General features: G+C 36.3%; 1 protein-coding gene across 3 annotated transcripts in view; it reads right to left on the reverse strand.

Annotated features, from left to right (window-relative positions):
• FAM13B (family with sequence similarity 13 member B) overlaps positions 1-21905 on the reverse strand; it is a 51705-nt gene continuing 29800 nt past the window's right edge. Inside the window, exons 10-25 of one of the 3 annotated variants that reach the window (XM_052816323.1) lie at positions 20719-20854; positions 20457-20480; positions 16828-16895; positions 16029-16083; positions 15475-15622; positions 12805-12870; positions 11523-11733; positions 9556-9685; positions 8989-9070; positions 8482-8711; positions 8020-8103; positions 6745-6840; positions 4337-4420; positions 4069-4241; positions 3538-3639; positions 1-2355 (exon numbers count right to left, since the gene is read on the reverse strand). In XM_052816323.1, the coding sequence (XP_052672283.1) occupies positions 2232-2355; positions 3538-3639; positions 4069-4241; positions 4337-4420; positions 6745-6840; positions 8020-8103; positions 8482-8711; positions 8989-9070; positions 9556-9685; positions 11523-11733; positions 12805-12870; positions 15475-15622; positions 16029-16083; positions 16828-16895; positions 20457-20480; positions 20719-20854 (1813 nt within the window). In that variant the 3' untranslated portion in view covers positions 1-2231. The remainder of the gene's footprint in view (positions 2356-3537; positions 3640-4068; positions 4242-4336; positions 4421-6744; positions 6841-8019; positions 8104-8481; positions 8712-8988; positions 9071-9555; positions 9686-11522; positions 11734-12804; positions 12871-15474; positions 15623-16028; positions 16084-16827; positions 16896-20456; positions 20481-20718; positions 20855-21905) is intronic. The other 2 variants (XM_052816325.1, XM_052816324.1) reach the window with 2 other exon arrangements.

A 21905-nucleotide genomic window follows, 5' to 3' on the forward strand; every position in this document is an offset into this window, starting at 1 on the left:
TAAAGGTTAAGGTACTTTTATTATAAAAGTCTATACAATGAGCACCAGACATAGCAATGCAATTATATCTGGTTTAGTTATATATATTCCATATCTATATATCCATATAGATATATAGGTTTTGCTTTTACCAAAGTAAAACTGTTATATCACAAAATGCCTAGTTCTACCATTTATTTATTGCTCAACAAGGATGGCACAAAACACACTCAGCATAACTGTTGCCATGCTTATCTACTATACTGAATAAACAGCCAAACACTGCATAACAAACACAAAGCAGCTGTTAATTCTGAATTGGAACCAGTCTGATCACTCACTCACTTATAAAAATATTGGAATCATATAGATTTAAGCATTATAAAGGAGGAATATATTATTTAAAACATTTAAATAGTGCATATTGACATTTTGCATGTGGTATATAAAACACAAACATTCATGTACAACACTATACAGTACACATTAGTTTCAATGTTTGGATACACCCGTGTCTGCAGACTGATAGAAAAGTAACTGAAGTGTACATTGCACAATGGAACTGAATAAAATTGATAAATGGTCTCAAGACTAGTTTAACCTCGTAATTCTCTCAGGTCCCACATCATTTTGCAGTTAAAAAAAAAAAAAAAAAAAAAGGCATACCACCAGTGCTCAATAGTTTTAGTGCTTTTTTTTTTCTGAATTCCAAAATTACATGCCTACAAGCAGAGTAAAACAAAAGAAGTATTCTACAGTACACAGATGAAATCTGAGCACTAAAAATCCTACTTTCAACCTATTTCATATGCTTCATGACAGAACAGCAAGTCTATGAGGTTACATGCGAGCCATTTCTTACATTGTGAGAAAGTTCATTTTTGGTCTTTCATAAAGCAGTGTGAATAATAGCTATGTTGACATTAGCCAGTCATAAAAACATGCAGTGAGAGTAGGTGCATGCAAAACATGGCCACAATCAAACTGATACATTGAAGAAAAAAAAAAAATTGAGAAAGCACCAGTTAAAATTAACACTTAGATTTTGCCAGATCAAAAAACAGCTGCTGATGGCTGTTGCAGAGCACAAAGCTAGTAGCTAAATCATCATTCAGCACAGCAGATGTGATACTCAAAACATTATTTAGTTTCAACTCTGAAGCTAAATCATGCAAGGCCCATAAACTGTTTTGCTTATATCATAAGGGTTAGATAACTTATTTTTATTCTCCAACTGTAAAACAAAATTGTGATAAACAGCAGTAATTTTTTCACTCAAAACCGACAGTTCACCCTGTGGTGCGCATTAACTACACTGATTTTAGCCCTTGATACCATACTTATTTCAGGTACAGTGGAATTTTAACTGTCCTAAGCCAGCTCTTTTCTGCTGGAGCTATGCAAGTCTGAGTGCCATCAGATTTTCCCATACACTGAAATGTTCATTATGTTCCTTAAATCTTCCGAAAGTGGAGATGCAGTATCCAATTCAGACAACACACTATGTCACCGCTAGTTGATAAACAATAACCAATAAAATGATAAAATGAACAACAGTAACATAAGTCCTGTAGGCAGCATGTGATATAACTTTTCAGTTTTCCAAGTTTTAAAAGACACTAAGCAAGGTCACTTTCTGGTTTGTCCACTGTCATCTTTATCAAGGAGGAAACGTGACCACTAATGAGCAAAATCCATAGATGTTAATTATTACTGTGTTATAGGTGCAATTTAGAATACCAAAAATTAAAGTTGTTCCACAGCAGTCCTTTGAAAGGAATTTCAGTCTGTTTTTAAATGTTCCAGAAAAAAGAGCTGTATGTTTAATTTGCTGACTTTTTTCCCCCATAATAAAAAATAGGCAAGAGGAGTAGTTCAGTGTAGCATTACGGTATTAATAATTTCTTCGATAACGCAAAAAGTTGGTAATAACAAGTGTCTCAAAAGTTCTTGAATGCTAAAGCAAAAAAAAAAGCTATGGTTGTTTTGGAACAAGATGGATGCATCTGTAACACAAAACCTTGATGGAAACTGTGTTTGCTAAAGTTGGATAGAGCAGTCTCGAACTTAGAAATCTTACTTGCTCTCTAGCCAGGACCTGCTTACCCTTCAAACATGTTATAGTGGCACCACAATAAAGTGCACAAACTGGATTCTTTCAACAGTGCATGACAAATGAACACAAGCACCCATTAAGTACAGTGGTACTATACGGAAACATCATGTTATTCAATGGGTTGGAGGAATATAATTTAAATTGATTTTGAAGAATCTTGTTTGCTGATAAGGACTTCTAACAGCCTAAGTTTGGCTTTAATTTTCTTGTACTCCCTGTACTCATCAAGCATTGGGACCCGATCTTCTTTCTGTACGTTCCTGTAAAAAGAAGCACACCAAAGTTTCAAGGAAATCCTCCATACTGCAGCAAGCCAAATACAAAAGCAGCTATGTGCAGTTATCTTAGGGCAAATAAAAACACTTTTGGAAGCTTGTTCGCCAATAACAGACACGTTGTATTTTAGTTCATTGTAGTTAAAATTGCCATCAGCTAAAAAATTGAATAGAAAACCCAGCAGCATTTATTCAGCACAACTGTTGCAGCATTGTTTATAAATCGTTCTCTTAAGTTCTCCTGGAAATTTTATTAACAGGATATGAAGACTTTCATTTCAGATCCTGTGTATACGTTACAGAAAAATACAAATAAATTTAAGTCAATCTACATTTTCACTGTATGTAGACTGACCCACAAATTGACATCAGAGAATTATTCTTATTTATTTAAGACTGAACTATAATAAATTAATCTATTAATGTGACTTGTTTTTAAATCAACTCTTCATTATTAACCTCATTATTTGCCATTAAAATCAAAAGGAGTTACGTCCCAAATTCAGTAAAGGCATGATGAAGCCATGTTAGTGGAATTTCTGTGACCAATGGTCCTGGAGTTTATAGTTAAGGAGAAATACAGTAGAAAGTATAGTTAAGTGAGAACATCTGCCAGTCAAGAAAGTGACTGACCTCTTACAAGTGTTGTTAGTTTTGTCCATGAGGTGATACACCTTGAAAAACCTCCTATTACACACAACAGGCAGCAGTTCAATCAAATTTATAACAACATATATTCAAATAAGAAGCCTAAAAGAACTAAAAAATACAGAGAAGAATAAAAATTATATAACCCTTTATTGATAAAGCAAATATCCACTGTCAGGACTGACCTACTGGAAAAAAGGACAAATATGCAAACTTCCCTGCCCTATGTTAAAAACGGAGGGATAATCTGAGGGGGGGAGTTTAATGTAAAAAATATTGGTTTATAAGTATTTTAAAATGCTTTTTTTTTTTAAATGGAAAAAAAACCCCTTCTTCCATTTTCATTATTATGCTTTACAGACTGTAATAGAAGAAACAAAACTCAGGAGCAGGCTTCCTCCACTATTAAAAATACACAGCCAGATTCCATTTGGCAACATTCATATAGAAAGTTGAAAAAAAAATACTTGGCTACAAAATGAGGCTGCTGTCCAGCATCTGGTTTTGTGCTAAACAAACCTTCCATTCTGCTGATAAAACTCCTCTTCAAATTCTCGTAATGTCTTACGTAGCTTCTTTTTTTCAGCTCTGGCTTTCCACAGTTGCTCCAATAATTCAGGCCTAAAAATTTCAAGTGAAAGAAAAATACTGTTGGCCATACAATAAAATTTAAATTCTTCAAAGCATACTCAAAAACAACTGAGCTAGCTGCACTAATAATAAATTTGTCTTGCTCGTAAGGAACATGCTGCCTGTCCAATTGTGAAATACTGAGAACAAACTAGTGGTTAATAAAAGGGTATAAATTTTCTGCTGTCTACACACCTCAAGGAAGGCTGAAGAAGGTTTAGAAGATACTGAACAATTCACTGAATACAAACAGATCTTAGACATGTCAGAGGAAAGAACACTCATTCAAGCCAAACACTTCCTGAGAAGTGCTGAATGTGTCACCGCTTTCCACCCAACATCATGTATTTGGTATCATGACTGTAAGTGCAATAATTGCAACTTCTGTAATAGAATTAGTCACTTCTTATTTTTACATACATAGAAGCAGCACGGGTGCTTGACAGCCTAAGGTCCCGAGTCAGTTTCTCTTGACCATCTTCAACATCAGACTCAGAGTTTTCAACTGGGCTTAAAACAGACTGTGTTTGGACAGCAGTTTTTAAGATATCATTCAGGTCTGTAGACAAACCATCACTTTCCTCCTCTTCTTCCTGAAAGTCAAAGCAGAGATTCAAAACAAGTATGAATATTTCAGTTCCCTATTACAAGTGCTGGGAAGTATTTTTTAAAAATGCACTGTACACACCTTAATTTCTTCAAAAAAATGGGCAGTTTCACCTTCAATAATGGGCTGTAACATCTGCCCCCGCCTCTTGGTTGATGGTGACCCCTGCAAAAATTTTAAGTTCGTTTCATTATGTGCCATTAGACTTTAAATGCTGCGTGCGGTCAGAAGGTCGTTCAAGTCACCTTAGACCTACAGGTATTTCTTCTTTCAGAAGAAAAAAAGATTGCAAACATACTTACAGAGCACAGACAAAACAACCATATAACCCAAAAAGCTCAGATGCCCACAGTATCCTTGACACAGAAGTAAAAAATATCTGAAACTCTAATATTCTTCTTCTGACTTAAGATAAAAAGCGCTCACTCTCACTCGCTCTCCGTGTTTTGTAGAAAACTCATAAAGCGCAGAGATATCTCTGAATTTCATATTTACTCTTGTTCCTCCCAAACCAAACCACAGGGAGATTATAAAAATAAAGTTACACAATGCCAAAGCCGTTTTTCATCTTCTGCCAGGCATACATTGGGAATAATACTGCCAGTTTCTTTTTCTAGACCACTCTGAAGCCCTGCAATTGGAAGTGCTATGTAAGAGTTATCTATTGTCACCTCAGAGTCAAAATCCTTTGAACTTCAGCCTAAAACAGGTGCCACTGTGCTGTACAGGTATTACTGTTAACTGCCTGTTGCACACATGCAATTATGCCCTGCTCATCTGTTATCCCTGGACAGCATAAGCTATTTCAACAGATGGGCTCTTTGAACAGAACGAAGGTGGAACACGAAAGCCACACAGACAATGACCTGTCAAAAAACTTGAGTTCATGAGAGGTAAATAGCTTCCTGCTTCTTCGGACATTTCCACACAGGCTTCAGTGTATGTGATTAGTAATACTGTGATACCGTAAGAGATATCTCTTGGAAACAAGTGGCATGTAAACCAAAAAGCAATTCTGGAAATACCTGGCACTGAATATAGCCTACCTAGAAGGTAACACTGAACAATCCTTAGTAATTAGAGAGCTCCACATACCTCTTACAGGTTCAAAAGCAGAGGCCTATGAAAAATATTTTACAGATGTTGCCTACAGCACAGATTAGGAATTATGTTGCCAAGATCTCTTCTGAATCACCCATCCCTTTATTTCACAGCCAAAAAACCAAAAAAACCACCACCCACAAAAAACCGAACAACTACAATATAGTCATAAGGCTCCCGATAATATAAAATGCATCTCAGCTGAAGAGTCAGGTTTTTGAGGTGAGAGATGGGATAAAACTCAACCAGTCAAGGGCACCACCAATAACCTACGACTCACCAGTCATGGAGAAAAGCTTAGGTGTTTTAAGAGCAACCTGTGTTTATGGAGTTCAAAACGGGATACTGATATAAAAGCCCTTAAACTGAAATATGACTGCAATGTAAATCACATTTTTCTATAAAAGCAGCTACCCAAAAATGTATGTGCAAGAAAGGAATGATGTTGAACTGGTCCCTTCATCTCAATGTACTTTGGCTTACAGGGGATAGCTAAGAACAGTCAGAGTCAACATAAACAGCCGATTAAGTTCCTGCTGAGTAAGCCACTGCCCAGCTATGTAAACCTGGTAGAGAACTGTCTGTATGTAAAGAGATTATCTCACATCAGCTACGCAATCCCTTCCTTCTAAAAGGGTCAAATAGCTAATATCAAAACTGTTTTGTTGCAAGTCTCGGTTGGCATGCAAGAGTTTGATTATAGGTCATGAAGAACAAAGACAGACAGCCTGTTGTCATTCCCCAACTGTTTTACAGGTACTATAAACAAGGTTACATCAATCTCCTTGTACAGTATGAAAACTTTTCTTCCTCATCTCTTACAAGACCACAGAGAGAGGAAAGAAAAGAGTAGAAAGCACTCCAAGTTAGAAGGAAATGAAGTGAAAACACAATGAAAAAGTGCAGATGTTGTACAGATGCTGCAGACATTGATAACGTCTCACACTGGGGAAGCATGAAAGAATGAAATCGTTCTTATGGCCATCCTATCACTCATGCCTCTGGTGACAGTAAGCTGCAGTACAGAAGAGAGGCAAGCTTCACTGCAACTGGTGTTACTATTCTTGGGAGGACTAAAAGTACAATATGTACTGTGGATCCATACCTAGCACAGTGACTTGGGAATGTCTCAGCTGTGGCAAGTTAGAACAGCTTATTTACTTCCACCAAGAACCATTTACTTCCTAGGAGCCATCAAGGTCACAGAAAGCTTTGAACTGCTCTGGCTCTTGGCAACAAATCAAATGCCTCAAGTACAATGACAACAACAACTTGTATCTTCCACAAGAAAGATGTATTTTACAGAACACTATTACTAGCTCTTCTAAAGGCAGCCTAGCAGTTCGAAAGTGGAAAAAAAAAACAGAAACAGCATTTGTTTTACTCACAAGAATAGGAGTAATGCTTGCTCTAGTTAACATTTGTTTTACAAGTCTGTATCTGTCATAAAGTGGCTTCACAATATGTCTTTCTTCTCTAGTAACCTAAAGGCAGAGAAACCACAGAATTAATTATACCAGTCACTCAATAATATACAAGCAAACAAAGCGGTATGCTTCTCATGCCAGGCCACGTACATTCCAAATAGGAACATAAAACTAGTTTAAATTGTGTGTATGAAATGGGTTTTATGCAGATAAAGCAGAATAAGTGGGTGCTTTTTCCTCCTCTCTTTTCTCACTTTAACTTCCTATATTTTTCAGGAAGAAGTTTTAAAGACTTCCTAAAAGTTAAGGGAGCTTCAGTAGAAGCAAACCCTCTATCTTTAAAGATGCACGGAAAAGAGGAAAAAAAGGGACCAAGAACTGGGGGAGAAGAGTGTGTGCCTAGCATTGATGATGATTCTACAGAAATGACAGGGGAAAAAGAAAAAGATGAAACTGTAGAGAGATTTTATCTGATATCTGATTTACTCTCAATTCTCAGCCACTGTGTACACTAACGTAATTAATCTTAAAGGCTATCCTGAACAGTTACTGGCATTTTGTCCCTAAGGGGATTTACAGAACTGTGACAACATCTCCAAGACCATTTTCTTCCTTGGCTTTTACACTGAAAGGCTTGGTCAGATTTATATGGCAGTGCTGATTATAAAGCTAGTGTGCCAAGTCCAGAAGGCTGATAGAATAGTAACTGGAAAGATCTTGTGATTGGACTAGTGATGTTGATCACTCTCCAAGATAAAAACCCAGAACTTTAGGCACTAATTGCTAGTCACTTACTCTAACTTCCATATCTCCAATTATTTAAGATACATGCCACAGACTTGGAGGGGGGGAAGTGTCTTTTCATTTCTGTTTTTGTGAAATCCAGAACAACATTTCAGGCCTTTTCCCAGGAAATTCAATAGCATCATTTATTTTGAAGATTTCTCTTTGCTTCGCAGACATGTAAGGCAAACAATAGCAATCACTTTGCAAACTCCAATAACCTACTGATCTTTGGAAAAAAGGCCTACTAATACGTAATTTTTTTTTTAAGAAGTCAATGCAATGGCTTCCTCTAATGGCGACATGGAAACTAATAGGTAACTTTGGGTTTTGGAGAAGAACACCGCCACCACCCTGCCCCCCCAGCATTAAATTCTGGTATTACTAATGCACAAGAGTTACTGTTGCCTACGCATACATTAATATAGTTTGATGAAGTAAACCAAGTATTACCGGCCGTCCATGTTGACTTTCATAATACAGGAGGCTTTTCTGGAGAGATGTTTTCTCTTCTACCAAATGGTCCTTTGTCATTTTCTGTCAGAAGAGTAAGTCGCATCTCAAACACAAGTCACTTTAACAGTTTTGCTACATTATCAGCTATACAGATGCCTTAGCCAAACTTAGCTTAGTTAATACCATACATCCCACCTTCACCCATTTAAAGCTGTCCGATATTGTCAGCACATACTTGCAAATATTTTAAGAAAGAGTGAGGAAGAAAAATGTCGATCATTGCTCATCTTGATCATTTCCCCACAAAGTCTTGCTAGTCTTGCCCCCACGAGGGCTTGCTAAAGGGCTGCTAGACAGAGGCATCATTTTGCCAACAAAGTGATATCTGAAGTGTCTGACAGTGCTCTATTTCCCTCTGTTACTCTCTTAGAAACAGCCTATCCATAACCTTATGCTTACTTTTATATCTTCTGGCAAACATCTCTCAACTCGTTTTTCCTTTAATCTTTTCAAAATGAGTTCAAGTGTAGCTTCCTTGGTGGGCTTCTTCTCTTTCTGCACAACCCGCATCTCATCTCCATTTTCTTCATCCTCTTGGTCAAGAGAGGAACCAAAGCTTTTTGGAAGAGTGTTACTTCGTGGACGTGTTTGAGGTATGAATTCTCCATCTGAGCTCCTCTGCTTTGCATCTGAAATGAGAAAAACTGCTCAATCCAAAGGTTTAAAAGAAATAACTCTCTCAGTTTGTTTAACTGCAAATAAAGGAACATGACAGTTTGCATAGGCAAAGTTTCTCTTCTAATGAACTAAAACCAAAGCCACAAAAATTATTTGATTTTTGAATAATTCAGAATCTAGAAATGAAACATTTTTACTGTCCTGTGGAATTTTACTGAATGACTTAGGCATTTTAGTCATGTCGGTAATTTGTATTTGTAGAAAACCAGAAACTGTAGCATCCCTTACCTTTTATTTGCTTTCTTAATTTGGTAAGTTCAGTCATCCATTTTAAAACTTTTGGATTGGCTGCAATATCACTATAGGAGGGCTGAAAAGTGATACAAACAAACTACATTTTATGAAAACAAACACACCAAGTCTTGTTTATAAATACTTCTTTCAAGATTTGGTAATATTTATGACAGTGAAAGCAACTAGTAACGTGGATGCCACTCTTAGTACCAGATCAGATCTCAGCGCCAACATAATGGGCAACACTTGTGAAAATAAACTTCAGACAAGACATCAGAAGTTGAACCAGAGAGTGGCAAGATGCTTCTGCCTCTCCACATATCTCATCTGATATCCCCTCACTCTCACTGCATAAACGTCACTGCCTGCCCTTCTTTGGGCTCAGGCATTATGGCACATTTTCTAGTATTGCTGTTGCTCAGTTCACTTTTGCAGACAGCAGCGTATAACAAAATTATTCTCATTTGTGAACCCACAGTTATTCAGTGGTGAACTACAAGAAGTAACTTAGCTTTACCATGCAGTCCTTTAGCCTAAATAAAAGCAGAAGCAGTAACTTACCTTACTGTTTTTCTCTTTTTCAAATTGTTCCTCAAATTGCTTTATTTTTTTCTGTAATTTCTTGACAAGCTGATAAGGTGTCTTGTCTTCCCTTTTGTCATCTTTTGAGCTGAAAGACGCTCTTCGTGTTCTGTATTAAAAACATTTTTAAAACGTCATTTAAATAATTAAACAAGTGCAAACAACTTGTATATTTGAGTGACAGATGACTAATTTCATTTTTTTTCTCCAGTTCATAATCCATTCTTTTCAGCTTTTCAGTCAGAGCTATTTACTTACTGAATCAAAATGCTTTGATCTGCTGCCTTCAAAATGTGATGGGTTATTTTTTCCTCTCTAATTACAGTAATACCCCCAACAGAAAAACAGCATTTGAAACTCAAGTGTAATAAACTAATGTACTATTAATTATATTGTCATTAAAACAGTTCCGATCTTTCTGGTGGATAGGCTACTTATCTAGGTTTCTAGATACTCAGTGCTTTTTGAAGTACTGGGCACAGAATAAAGCCTAGGCTTGAAGCTATCACTCAACAATCCTTGGTAATTAGACAGCTCCACTTCACTGTCTGAGGCAAGTTACTAGATACTTATGTAAAAAACATCTATATCATCTGTTGGCCTTACTAATATATTTCTAGAGTATGTGATTCTGGTTTTAAATCATCTTTTGCACTTTTTTAGCTCCTTGACATTTGCTGCTTGTGATAAGCCTTTTTATTTCAAAACAGACCATGACAATTTTCCAGTACACTTGTTACACAAGGTGCCTGAAAGATCCCTCAACACAGCTAGTGACATCTACATAGTTCAAGATATTAGAAATATTAATCTAATAATCTACTAGTGTAGATCCTTACTAGTTTCAGAATGAGGAGAACGGCTATTACAATCAGCACTTTTCTGCAGGTCAGTCCTCTGCATCATTTTAACAGTACTTGTCAACTATCTTCTGCAGCTAACTGGAGAAAACTTGGGCAAGTATCTTTTTGCATCAATAAATCTATGTCAGACAGAGAACTGAAGACTCTAAACTTGGTCCTTCCTGTTCCAGATTTTTTCATTTTTATGAGATTATTTCTTCCCTAATAGCATGGAAATTCTTCTTAAGCTCCCTTTCATAGTTAACAGTAGTAGACAGTACAGGTCACAGGTTATGTACAGTTTTGGAGGATCACACTCCTGAGTGTCAAACAAATAACCTGCAGCTTGTTTAGTTACAACTCTACTTTCATACCCTGGGTTAAATGGGCTCAATCCTCTAAATGTGCAAGAGAAGAGCTGCATTAAGAATCCTACCTCTTCACTGTACTGCTGTCCCACACCTCTCCCTCTAACAGCTGATACTTTCCTATAACCCTTCTGAATGAAGACTTTCCACAGCTCAAATGAGGAATCTGCGCAGACCATTACTGCACACTTTAGTTGCAATAGTTTGTATAGCCTGGCTCTCTTTTACTGGGAATGGATAACATGCTACGCAAAACAAAGGCAAAACTATGCAACATGAAAATAGATCCTCATGCTACTGAAAAAAAAAAACCAAACAAACCGCAAAGCCAAAACTTACATAAAATCATAGACCAGCAGTCCAGTAAAGACTGGTAAACAAAGGATATAAGTACTATCTTCAGCGCAGGAAGTGCCATTACAGCAGGTTGTCAGAAGCCCTGACCACATGCCAGGGAAATCTGTGCAAGCTTGCCCTATTTTTGTACTCTTTCCCTCCACATCTGCCAGTGGCCACTTTGAGAGACACGATACCATCCCAGATGAACCTCTGGTCTGACTCACTATGGCAGTTCCTGTGCAGGCAGAACAGCCAAATGGCCATATAATGCTACATTTGACCTTGGTCTTCAATTAATTCATATTGTGAAAACCCATGAGGTTCTAAACAGCTGTATTTTCGCACTGGCAGTAACATCTCCTGCCCAACACCCACCAAATTGCATTAAAATACATACCTCACAAAAGAAAGTGCTTTGGAAGAAGAATCTAACGTTTCTGGATCATGTAAGAAACGTTGACTTTGCCCAAAATCCAAACTACGATGTGACAATATCGGATGACAGTCCTCTTCCAGTGGATGATTAGTCATCCTCCCAGCCTGCGGGGAAAGCTGAGCTTCTCCAGATTCACTGTCCTCCTGCCAAGATTTGAAAGCAGGAAACGGATCTAGAAGATAAAAAAGGGACACAGAATGGTACTTTTCTGTTAACAGAATTATAAACAAGAGTCAAAAGGAAACAAAAAATGCGTACCCAATGCTTAGTCTTGTATGCTATAAAGGATGTGGTGTCATACACAAAGTGAATAAAAACATTGAAATACATAGAAAGCTACAAATTCTGTCATGTAACAATTGAAAGAAAAAGGTACTGAAATGAAGTATGCACACTAGGATCCCTTTTTCAAAGTGTATCTTGTGAGTATGCATTTCTGAACAGTTAAAGAGTGTAAAAGAGCCTTATTTACCTTAATCCAAAGTTAGAAGAATATATTTATTGTCCATTGCAATATTTTGCTGTGGAAATTAATTTTCATACCTTACACATGTACTTTGAAAGATTGTCCTCTTGGTTTTGAAGAAGGTAAGCCTGACAATACCTCTTTAGGTACAATACCCATTTGCTTAAGTCTTTTTAAAGGAGTGTTGTTGGGTTTTTAAGTTTAAATCCATCTTGACACCACTGAGAAAAAGAGATTTCTTAATTTGTGGAAGGTGATTTCTTTTAGGCAGGGGATTCCAAAACAACCAATTTTTTTTTTAATCCCTATAAAAAGTTAGTTGCTAACATCCCTTACAGTTCTCAGATACGGTGTTCTTGCTGTCTAACAAAAAGCTGACACAGCCTTCCAAGCAGTTTAAAATCCCACCCCCTTTTCCTTTTAGAGAGTTGCCTATATTTTCCAGTTCAAATCAGAAATTTGAAAACTGGGTTCAAAGTGTGCAGAACAACAATAAAACCCACAAAGTAATCTTTAAAAAAATAACCCTTGTACCTGCTTTCCACTGTACATTTACTCAGTGTTATTGGGATTTTTTAGTTTTTTTTTTTTAAGCTATAATCTTGCCTGTTTACACAGTACAAGATACAAGAAGGGGACTTTTTAGAAAAAAGTAAATAAAAAAATTGCAGATCAGAACATTCCCAAGATAAGGGACAGCAGGTGAAGGGTTAGCGAGAAAGCAAACCATAAACTATCAAAAGGCAGATAACTGAACGTATGGCGAACCATACTTACCCTCCCCTTCTCTCTGCAGATGCATTGTTTTGAAATCAATGAGGGGAAAAGTGATAGGGCATGGCGCTAATAAAATGAAAAAGAATGGCAAAAATACTAAAGTGAACACACAGCACAGTCAGAACAAACTATACATAACATGTAAAGCAGGAAGATACAGTACCAGGGAAAAACATCCCATCTTTTGGGCCAGGCCCTGAGCACTCTCAGCTTCCAAGCAATTTCAATGGCAAGTAAGGATGCTCAGTCCTTAGCAAATTTGAACTTTTCAGTAAAAAGGTTTACAAAGAACTGACACAGGAATAGCAAAGACTTATTGTAGTTTAATAAGAGTCTCATGCATCCTCACATTAACAAAAGACAAGTTTATATATGTTTTTGCTCACAGCTTGTAAATAATAGAGATGGTGGTGATCTCTAAAAAGCAGGACAAATGCAGAAAAATACTCAGAAATATAGATTAACCAATCTGCATTTTTGCCTTAAGCCAGCAAGCATTTGACATTCATTTTCAAGAACTCTGTAAAGGTAACAAGCCTTTAAGTCTTCTATCATACAGGCTTTAATAACCCAAATCTTGTAACAAGATTTGGACTAGTATAGATTTCTTTACAGAGCCAATCTACTTTAATGGAATGCCACTAGGACTTGCAGTGCCTTGGAAGGCTGAGATCCTAATAACCGTTCTAAACAGGACTAAAGAATAGCCAAAGTTAAAATCTTTGCAATGAAATAACACCTCTTGCAAAATATCCTGATTTTACTACCAAGAAGCTTATAATATAAATTTATATACAGATATGCTACTGTCTTTTCAAAGTAAGGGTCATAAAACTATTTGGGTAAGTAAAACCAAAGCAGTTTTTATGAGCATATTTAAGGAAATAATGAAAACAAAAGCCACAAACTTTCTGAGAATATGTATTAAGTCAGATTAACACAAATAGAGGATGCAATAAAATGTAATGTGCAAGTAAGCAATTAATGTAAATAAAACACTAAGAACACAGGCAGGATTTTTTTTTTTTTTAAACTTTGTCTAAAGTTATTAAATTGGGCAACAAGAATGCAAATCTGGAGTCAGTGTCTTCAGATGCCTGCAAATTGACTTCTATATGACATGACATACTCTGAAGGTACAGTTTGCTAGGGCTCAAGAAGGCCAACCAGCAAATATTTTACAAATCTAAGTAAGCCAATCACAAGTTGCAAACCTCATTTGTAAAAGGGAAGTATGGATTCATGCAGGCAATGAATTTGGAAAACAGTCAACACTGGTGACAAATTAACAGTAAGTTATAACCATTTGAGCTTCAGGACAAAGCTTTATGTGCTGACATGCTACAACTATATGCTGCACTGTAGAACTACACACATTCCAGGTATACTTCACTGATTTTAATATTTATAACACATCAACCAGAAGTTAAGTGCAGTCATTCTTAGTTACCAGTGTCTTACTAACATTTGACTGTGACACTTACAGGCATCTCAAAGAATAGCTGTCACTGGAACAGCCTGTTGGAAGTTAAAATCTCATCCCTGTGTAGTAAATCTGTACCGTACCTACCAAGTTGTATTTGCAAGTTTTTAAAATTGGAAACAAGGGAACTGTGGCCATTGTACTGTCAGTGACAGATCACAGTATTTTAGCAAACTATATCACTTGCATTTTTTAAGGTGTGACAATTCAGAATATCAACACCAGGCAGAGGAAACAGGATATAAGGAACACATAAAAAGATAAGTACTTTGAGATAAGTACTTTGAAAAGAAGATATTGACAAAAGTGTTTTGCTCTGGTTACAAAGGGGTTATGTTTGTACACAAGTACAACAAGGGACTAAACAGTTATTACCAGACATTTGAGCAACAAAGTTCAGTAAAGTCACAAGCTTAGGGGCTTGCTAAACCTGGGAGGCCATAAGAGAATAAGGTCACAAACATAACAAATCCTGTCTGAGAGAAAACTATGTTTCATACATTTTGCTTTTCCTAAAATCCAAACAATGGAGGGAGAAGGGGCACAGAAGTAATATCCATCTACAGCTTTAACTTTTATTTGAAAGTTTAGAGCTGTTTCAAGTTGTCCAATGATGTGGAAACCAACACATGACATTCCTGATGTTTAAAACAGAACAGCCAACAGATTTTTCAGAATAAATTAAATATAAATTGCTGTGTTTAGTAGTTTAGTGATTTTTAAGTCAAATTCAGCTAATATTAGAACTTCAGTAGCTTACGTTAAAAAAAAAACCAACAAAACAAACAAGACGCAATGTGAATATTAACTGTATGACATAAATCAGAGAAAGCATTTTTAAGGACTTGGATGAGAGACTCAGGGTCCTGGGAAACATGAGGCACTTAAACAAAAACAACCCTCGAGTATGAAACTTAGGCTTTTTTTGCTTGCTTTAGCTACTGCTTTGACTACTTTTTCTTTTGAGTTTTTTTTAAGGTCCTTAATTAAATTGCAGATAGTTCTGAAACAAGACGGGACCTATGTCATGACTTGGTCGATCTTACCATGTGTACAGGAACATATTATTCAGATTGAACTAAAAAAAAAAAAGCATAAGTTGTCTGCTTCTACTTTGTCAAATGTTATATTTATCATTATTTGCTAACTATATTGTGACTCTATTGTAACTAAAGGGTGAAAATTACCTTCCCATTTGTCACCATCAGATACATTCTTCAGATCTAGACGTGGTATTTGGACACCCAGAGCTTCCTCAGAAACATTAACATCGCCATCCCCCAACACCTCTGAATCAGTATTTGCATTAAGATCACAAGTCTTGCTACCTGAATCCTGTATTTAAATAACACAACAGAACAATTTTATTATTATTAGCAACTTGAAATCAGGTACCTAATCAGTGCCAGTTCCAGCATTTCTGGACATTTTCTGGAGAAAAAAAAAAAAATTCTTACTTTCCTAACTCAAGGAATTATAAGCAAGCTTCACCCCCAACAGTAGTAAATTATTTGCATTACAAAACATTCCTTACACAAGATGCATAAGTATAAGCTTGCTCTGCTGCCAAAAGTTTCTGTGAAGCAAGATGATGAGATCTCTAACAGATTTTGCAAACCTTGCAGCAGGCCAACCGTCATAAGATTTTAAAAGCTAAATTTATGGTTTTTCTTCATATCTGTATCTCAATTAAGTTCATAAGATGCTGTGTATCTGTATGTAAAGGAAACCATAGTCTTACCAGAAACATCTCTGAAGATATTCTATCATTGCCACCAAGCAATATACTATTTTGCCTAAAAAGAAGACACAGACCTAGTTATCATTTTAAATAAAACTTCTTAATGCACAGTAAATACTATACATTCCCTTTACATTTTATTCTTACATACCCTAGTCCAGTTTTAGCAGATATGCAATGTATTTCCTTAAAGTGATAATTAAAATTCTGGGGAGCAAAAGTTAGATTGCTTCCCCCCTCTTTGTTCTTCACACAGAATTCAAGCTGAAGCATGTAAACAACAACTGGACTTGAACCCAGTTGGAAATAAAAAAAGCTCAGCCCTTTATTCTCAAACTAGGAGTAAATACTTTAAAAGTCAATCGAACTCAAACTGAAATTTCAATCAGTGCTGAACTCAAACTGCAAATGAACTTAAAAGTATTCTGGCTAGTCACTATTACCAGCATCAATTCTTCAATCATTAAGAGCAATAAAACATGCCAAAATATTTTAAAGAAAGTAACTTCTTCTATTTCTCTTACCCAGAATATAGGTTGTTCACAAAAACCCCATGATATATATCATAAAGACTTGTACTTATTTTCTCTTTTAAGTGTGTAAAGTTCCATGACTTTTATACCATCATCATAAAAAGGTAACTCCATCTTACCCTCTGTGTTTTCAGATGTGAAAAGTTATATGTTTAGTTTCATCTCCCTTATGTTACACTGTGTTGTCACAAATCACCAGTTTGGTACACTTACTTTTCAAAACTGAAGTTATACATTCTGCCACATGACAAAAGAAAAATACATACCTTGCACTATTATTTTCTCCATCAACATCTGCATCTTCATCACATGGTTTCAATAATATGTCTGCAGTCTGTTGGCAAAAAATATGTTTAGAAAGATTTAGGAATGGCATTCTCAGCTGAAAACATTTCTGTAATCATCACTGACCACAAAAAACCCTCAAGAACTACAAGCACTGCTTTTTGTGTGGGGTGGAAATCATACTTTTTACCCATGCAATATTTTTACATCTAAAGTAAGGCCAGGAATCAGGTGTTTTAATCACTAGAAGACAATGACTTTTCATCTTCAGACAAACCACTTTTTTATTATTTCTTTTAAATATTAACAACAACAGTTCTACTGCAAATTGTCAATCGTAGCATGAAGTTTGGGTTGACTAAGATCATGGCAGTAAGTATATCCTATTCTTGAAAATAACTGAGTTGGATGTAGACTTGTGCTTAGCATATATGAAATGAAACAAGTCTGACAGACTTTCTAAAAGGAGCTACTAATCCCTGTTACTAAATAAAGCAGCCACAGAACTGGAAGGGGATGAAGAAATGCTGGCATTTCTATGACACCATCTCACAAAACAAGTTCAGATGAATACATGTCACCATTTTGTTCACTAAAAGTTGGCACAGGAAGACTGACTACTTTAAGCATTTATGCCAAAGCCTAGTACTTGATTTCTTCAGCAAGTGTCTTATTTGGGGGAATATAAGAAGTTTGAAATATAAAATATGTCATTTTACAACAACAGATTACATCTGGTTTCAGACTTCAAGAAGTTACCTCAAGTGATCTTTAAAATGTCTGAAAATAAAATAAAGTTACCTGGAGAGTTCAAATATATATACCAGTTGCCAGTTTTACACTGCTGACAGTAATATTCACCCTTATCAGACAAAACTCCATTATTCTGTTTACATTATTTCAGTCCTCAAGTCAAATTCCAATTCAGGGAAACAGTTTTTAATTACAGTGCATTTGTCATACTCCAGCAGATAATTTCCACCCTGGAGAGGAGCTGTGCAAGTCTTGCATCGTCACACTTAATTGTAATTGTGGAAACAGCTGCTTCTGTTTCCATTTCAGACCCAAAGGAGAGCTCACATGCACATCTTTCACTTCCTACAATGCTACATACTCCTTTCACACAGAAGAATCAGTATATTTCCCTTCAACATCTCCCCACAAGATACAACTCTCCAATAACGTTTGAAATGGTGTATTAACAAGAAGGTAGACACGAACATTGCAAAACAACAAAACTTACTTTACCCCAGAGTGCCACCTTACCACGGATATCAATGGACAGAAATATAGCAAAAAGCAAAAAAAGCCAAGAATGACATCAGGTATGACAACAAAAGCACATTTATACATGAACATGTGCTCCCAAGCATCATGTTCCCCTTTATTTTCTTAGCACAGTAATCTACTTAGAACTCCAAAGTGCACATACTTCATAAGAAGTGTAATTCACATTTCTCAGCTGTTCTTTGAAACCATTGCAACTCCATAAAACGCACTGAAAAGCCACCAATTTGCAATTTTTGTTTCTCCATCTACATTTGTATTTTCTGAGTTTTGATTTCTAAAGCTCAGTATATATTTTAACTAGGAAGTCAGAAGGAAGTGAAGTGTTAGGAGTCAATATGAGAAACTCGCTCTCTGTTGCTTTTTAAGACTTTCACTGTGAAAAGACTGAAAACATAAAACAAATAGTACAAATAAAAGAAGACTTACAATAGCCAGTCAGAAAAAGATTTATGGCAGAAATATGGAACTCTATCCTGTACTTTCAATAGATTTCTTGCAAACACAGTATTCACCCAAATTGGATAAAACACCATCTAATTCCAACACCATGTTTTGTGCATTTTGCGCTATAGGGTAACAATCTAATAATTTTTTAATAACAAGATTTGGCACTAATGCATCCAGAAAGAACCTGGACAATCAATACATTCTGTGCAATTTTAATTTATAGAACGGGATTCTAAAACAATATGCTAGTTTAGTGAGAACAACTGAAAAATTTGGCTTGTTAGGTGATTCAAGAGTCATTTGGGATCCGTGAAAGCGAACAGAAGGCTAGGAGAATACATTACAATAGTGAAAAGCGCTACGGTAACGTTTTGTTTTAATAAAAACATAGATTCCAGACAAGACTCACAGTTTCACTATGCTAAGGCATCCATTTCTATCTTTTCAAGTTCACAGACCCATTAAATTCTTCTAGTTAATTTAAGTCTACTAACAATAGGTTTGCTTATCTAGTTACCTTTCAGGAAACCCTCAGAAAGATTTATGGACTCACAGGCAAGAAGTTAAAACCACTGTAGAAAGTTCTCTACACGTGTATAGCAAATCTCTCTAACTACAGAATTCATCATTCAGATTTATGACAACAGAAGTTTTACCAAATAAATAAGGAACTATAGATTTGAATTTTTCATTAGAAGTGCTTATTTGACAGCTGCATATGTGCTATTTCATAGAGTGGTAGAAACTATATACTCTTGCATACTACTGTTATACTTGATTTTGGTTTTGTCAGCACGTATTTTACAGCATTGCTTGATCACATAAAGATACCCCGAATGAGAGATTGATGTCTGCTTGCTAATAAAAAGTGGGGGTACAGTTCAGGCCACCATTACAAATTCAGGCCATACCTACTACAAACCTTCACATTTGATTGTATGTGAAGATCTAATAATTTGCAGCTCAAAGCAAAGCTGAGGCATATTTGTTGTACAGGGTAAACAATTACTTCAACATTTACAGTTGCTACAATACTGGGCTTCCATTCAAACTGTATACAATACTTGCTTCTTTCAGTGACGTGAAGCTGTTCAGTTCAAGCATAATATATAAAAGCAAAGTGAAAATTAAATCTATGACACCTGATTATCCTGTGGTTTGTTGTTTACATTTTCAGTTGCTTTGTGAACTTTAACAGCAACTTCAAGTAGCATTAACACTGTATTTTCTGAGCAAGAGAGTTTTTAAAAAATATAACCAAGTATTTTATTTTTACAAGCATGTTAGCATCACATCCTAATATGTGCTCATGCAGCACTCTAGACAGATTTTTCTGCTTTGGAATACAAATGGTCAATCCTGATACTTTTCAAGATGACAATACTAAGTGTTGAACCTCTTCAGGAGGTCACAAGTCTAATTTTCTTCCATTTTCTTTTGCTGAACACCTCAAGTGTAAGAATTCTAAGTGTACACATCAGTATGGAGGGACACAAGCTATAAGCACAGCAGAAGTCAAATATTTAAGCAAAGAGGTCCAAGGAGATGTAATAGAACCTCTTTCACTACAAAGGAGATGAAGATGTGTTGAAAAGAACAGGGTATCTATGCCTACCACAGAAGAAACTGGAAACAGTGAGAAAAGCCTGTAATTACTCAATTACAAAATCACACCTTCCTAGCACAAGCATAGTCAAGAGGCTGAAGAGTCTCAAGGTGACTGCTACTTCTACCCTTTCTTGATACAGTAAAAGGTGTGACTAACTGTGGGCTATGCTACAATCACAGCTCTAGGTCTTCTGCTCCTCAGGAAGCCTTTACTAACACAGATGCTATTCTAATTGGTGCTATGCTCGCTGATACACTGACTTACCTGAGCAGAAGGAAGGGCTAGTACCTGTGAAAGACCAATAGAAACACATTAGTCAGGGTCCAAACAAATTGCAGCGAAGTACACAAAAATTTCTCTGTGTATGTCTATGAAACGTGCACAGCAGAGAAGGCAATTAACTGCACAGAGCAACAGCGCCACGTAAGGCTACATCAGACCTATAAGAAAAACTTGAATCTCTAAAGTGCTTTGCTAAAGTCACAGCAATTTATGATTTTCATATACAGGAGGCTCTTCCTCTCACCTGAACGCTTTCTTCTTCCTCAGTTACAGTATCATGTTTCATAGCTTCACTGTCTAAATCAGTGCAAACCAATACTTCAGAGCAGTCTCCTGTGTTCTCACTGCTACCAGTGTCATTATCTTCAATAACATCATTCCTAAAGATAAGAACAGAAAGACTTTAGCAACCTGTTGTTCCACCTTCAAAAGAAAAAAACACTGCACTGTTTTTGGGGGTTTTTTTCCCCTTAAACAGTATCAAACATCAGAGGTTTCCCTCCCCCCAACAAAATTATTCTGACCAAAGATACCAGCAATATCTACAATTTCAATGACCTGTAAGCAAATTTAATTATCTCTGTAGTTTATATACACTTCTGAGGTTTTCTACAACAGTACATGATAGACATATTAAAATGTATTTATTCAATTCTTGTATTAAGGCTCAGGCACACATCTCCCACTTACTATGCTGACCTAAAGAATAAAAGTGCCAACAGCCGGAAGCAATGACATATTGAAACTATCGCGACTCAATGAAATTGCTGTGGCTACACTCCTCTCAATATTGAAGCCAGCTAGTTTATAACTGGTATCACTATGTTCTCCTCCAGTGAGAAAACCCATTATTTCTAACACTTAATCTTCCTAGAATTCAACTTAAGGCTTGTAACAGTACAACCAGATTAAAACTAACTTACACCGTATTTATGTCCATACATTCTTTACATGCCACCATCCCTGTTACCACGATTCTATAATTCATCACAAGCCTTTGACTTCCTTGCCATCCTTCTCCTTGCTCACAAAGAATTCCAAACTACTTTAGAAAATGTTCCTCCTCTATCAAATACACAGATACTAAACAGGATGGTTCCGAAATCAACATTTCAACTCTTTTTTCTTAATTCTGGCAACTATTTTAAGTTAGTTCTAAGAAATTTGCACTGGATCACTGCATTTTTTAGTTCTTTATTTAACTGTGTATTTGCCTTGTGCATAGTCTGCTGGTGGCACTGCTTTAAAGGACCCAGGCGACCTCTTTCAAGAACGCTATCATGTATCCTCTATTACAGTTAATCCACAGTGGAACTACGATCAGAAGCATTTGAAATAGTCACTCTGCCAGAAGAGTATATTGGTTTCAAACCTGCAGTGATGGTACTTTCAGCCTCTGCTTCTGTGAAGTCAGACGGCCTTTAAAGCACT

The sequence above is a fragment of the Harpia harpyja genome, chromosome 20 (genome assembly GCF_026419915.1).
Source record: "Harpia harpyja isolate bHarHar1 chromosome 20, bHarHar1 primary haplotype, whole genome shotgun sequence".
NCBI lineage: Eukaryota > Metazoa > Chordata > Aves > Accipitriformes > Accipitridae > Harpia > Harpia harpyja.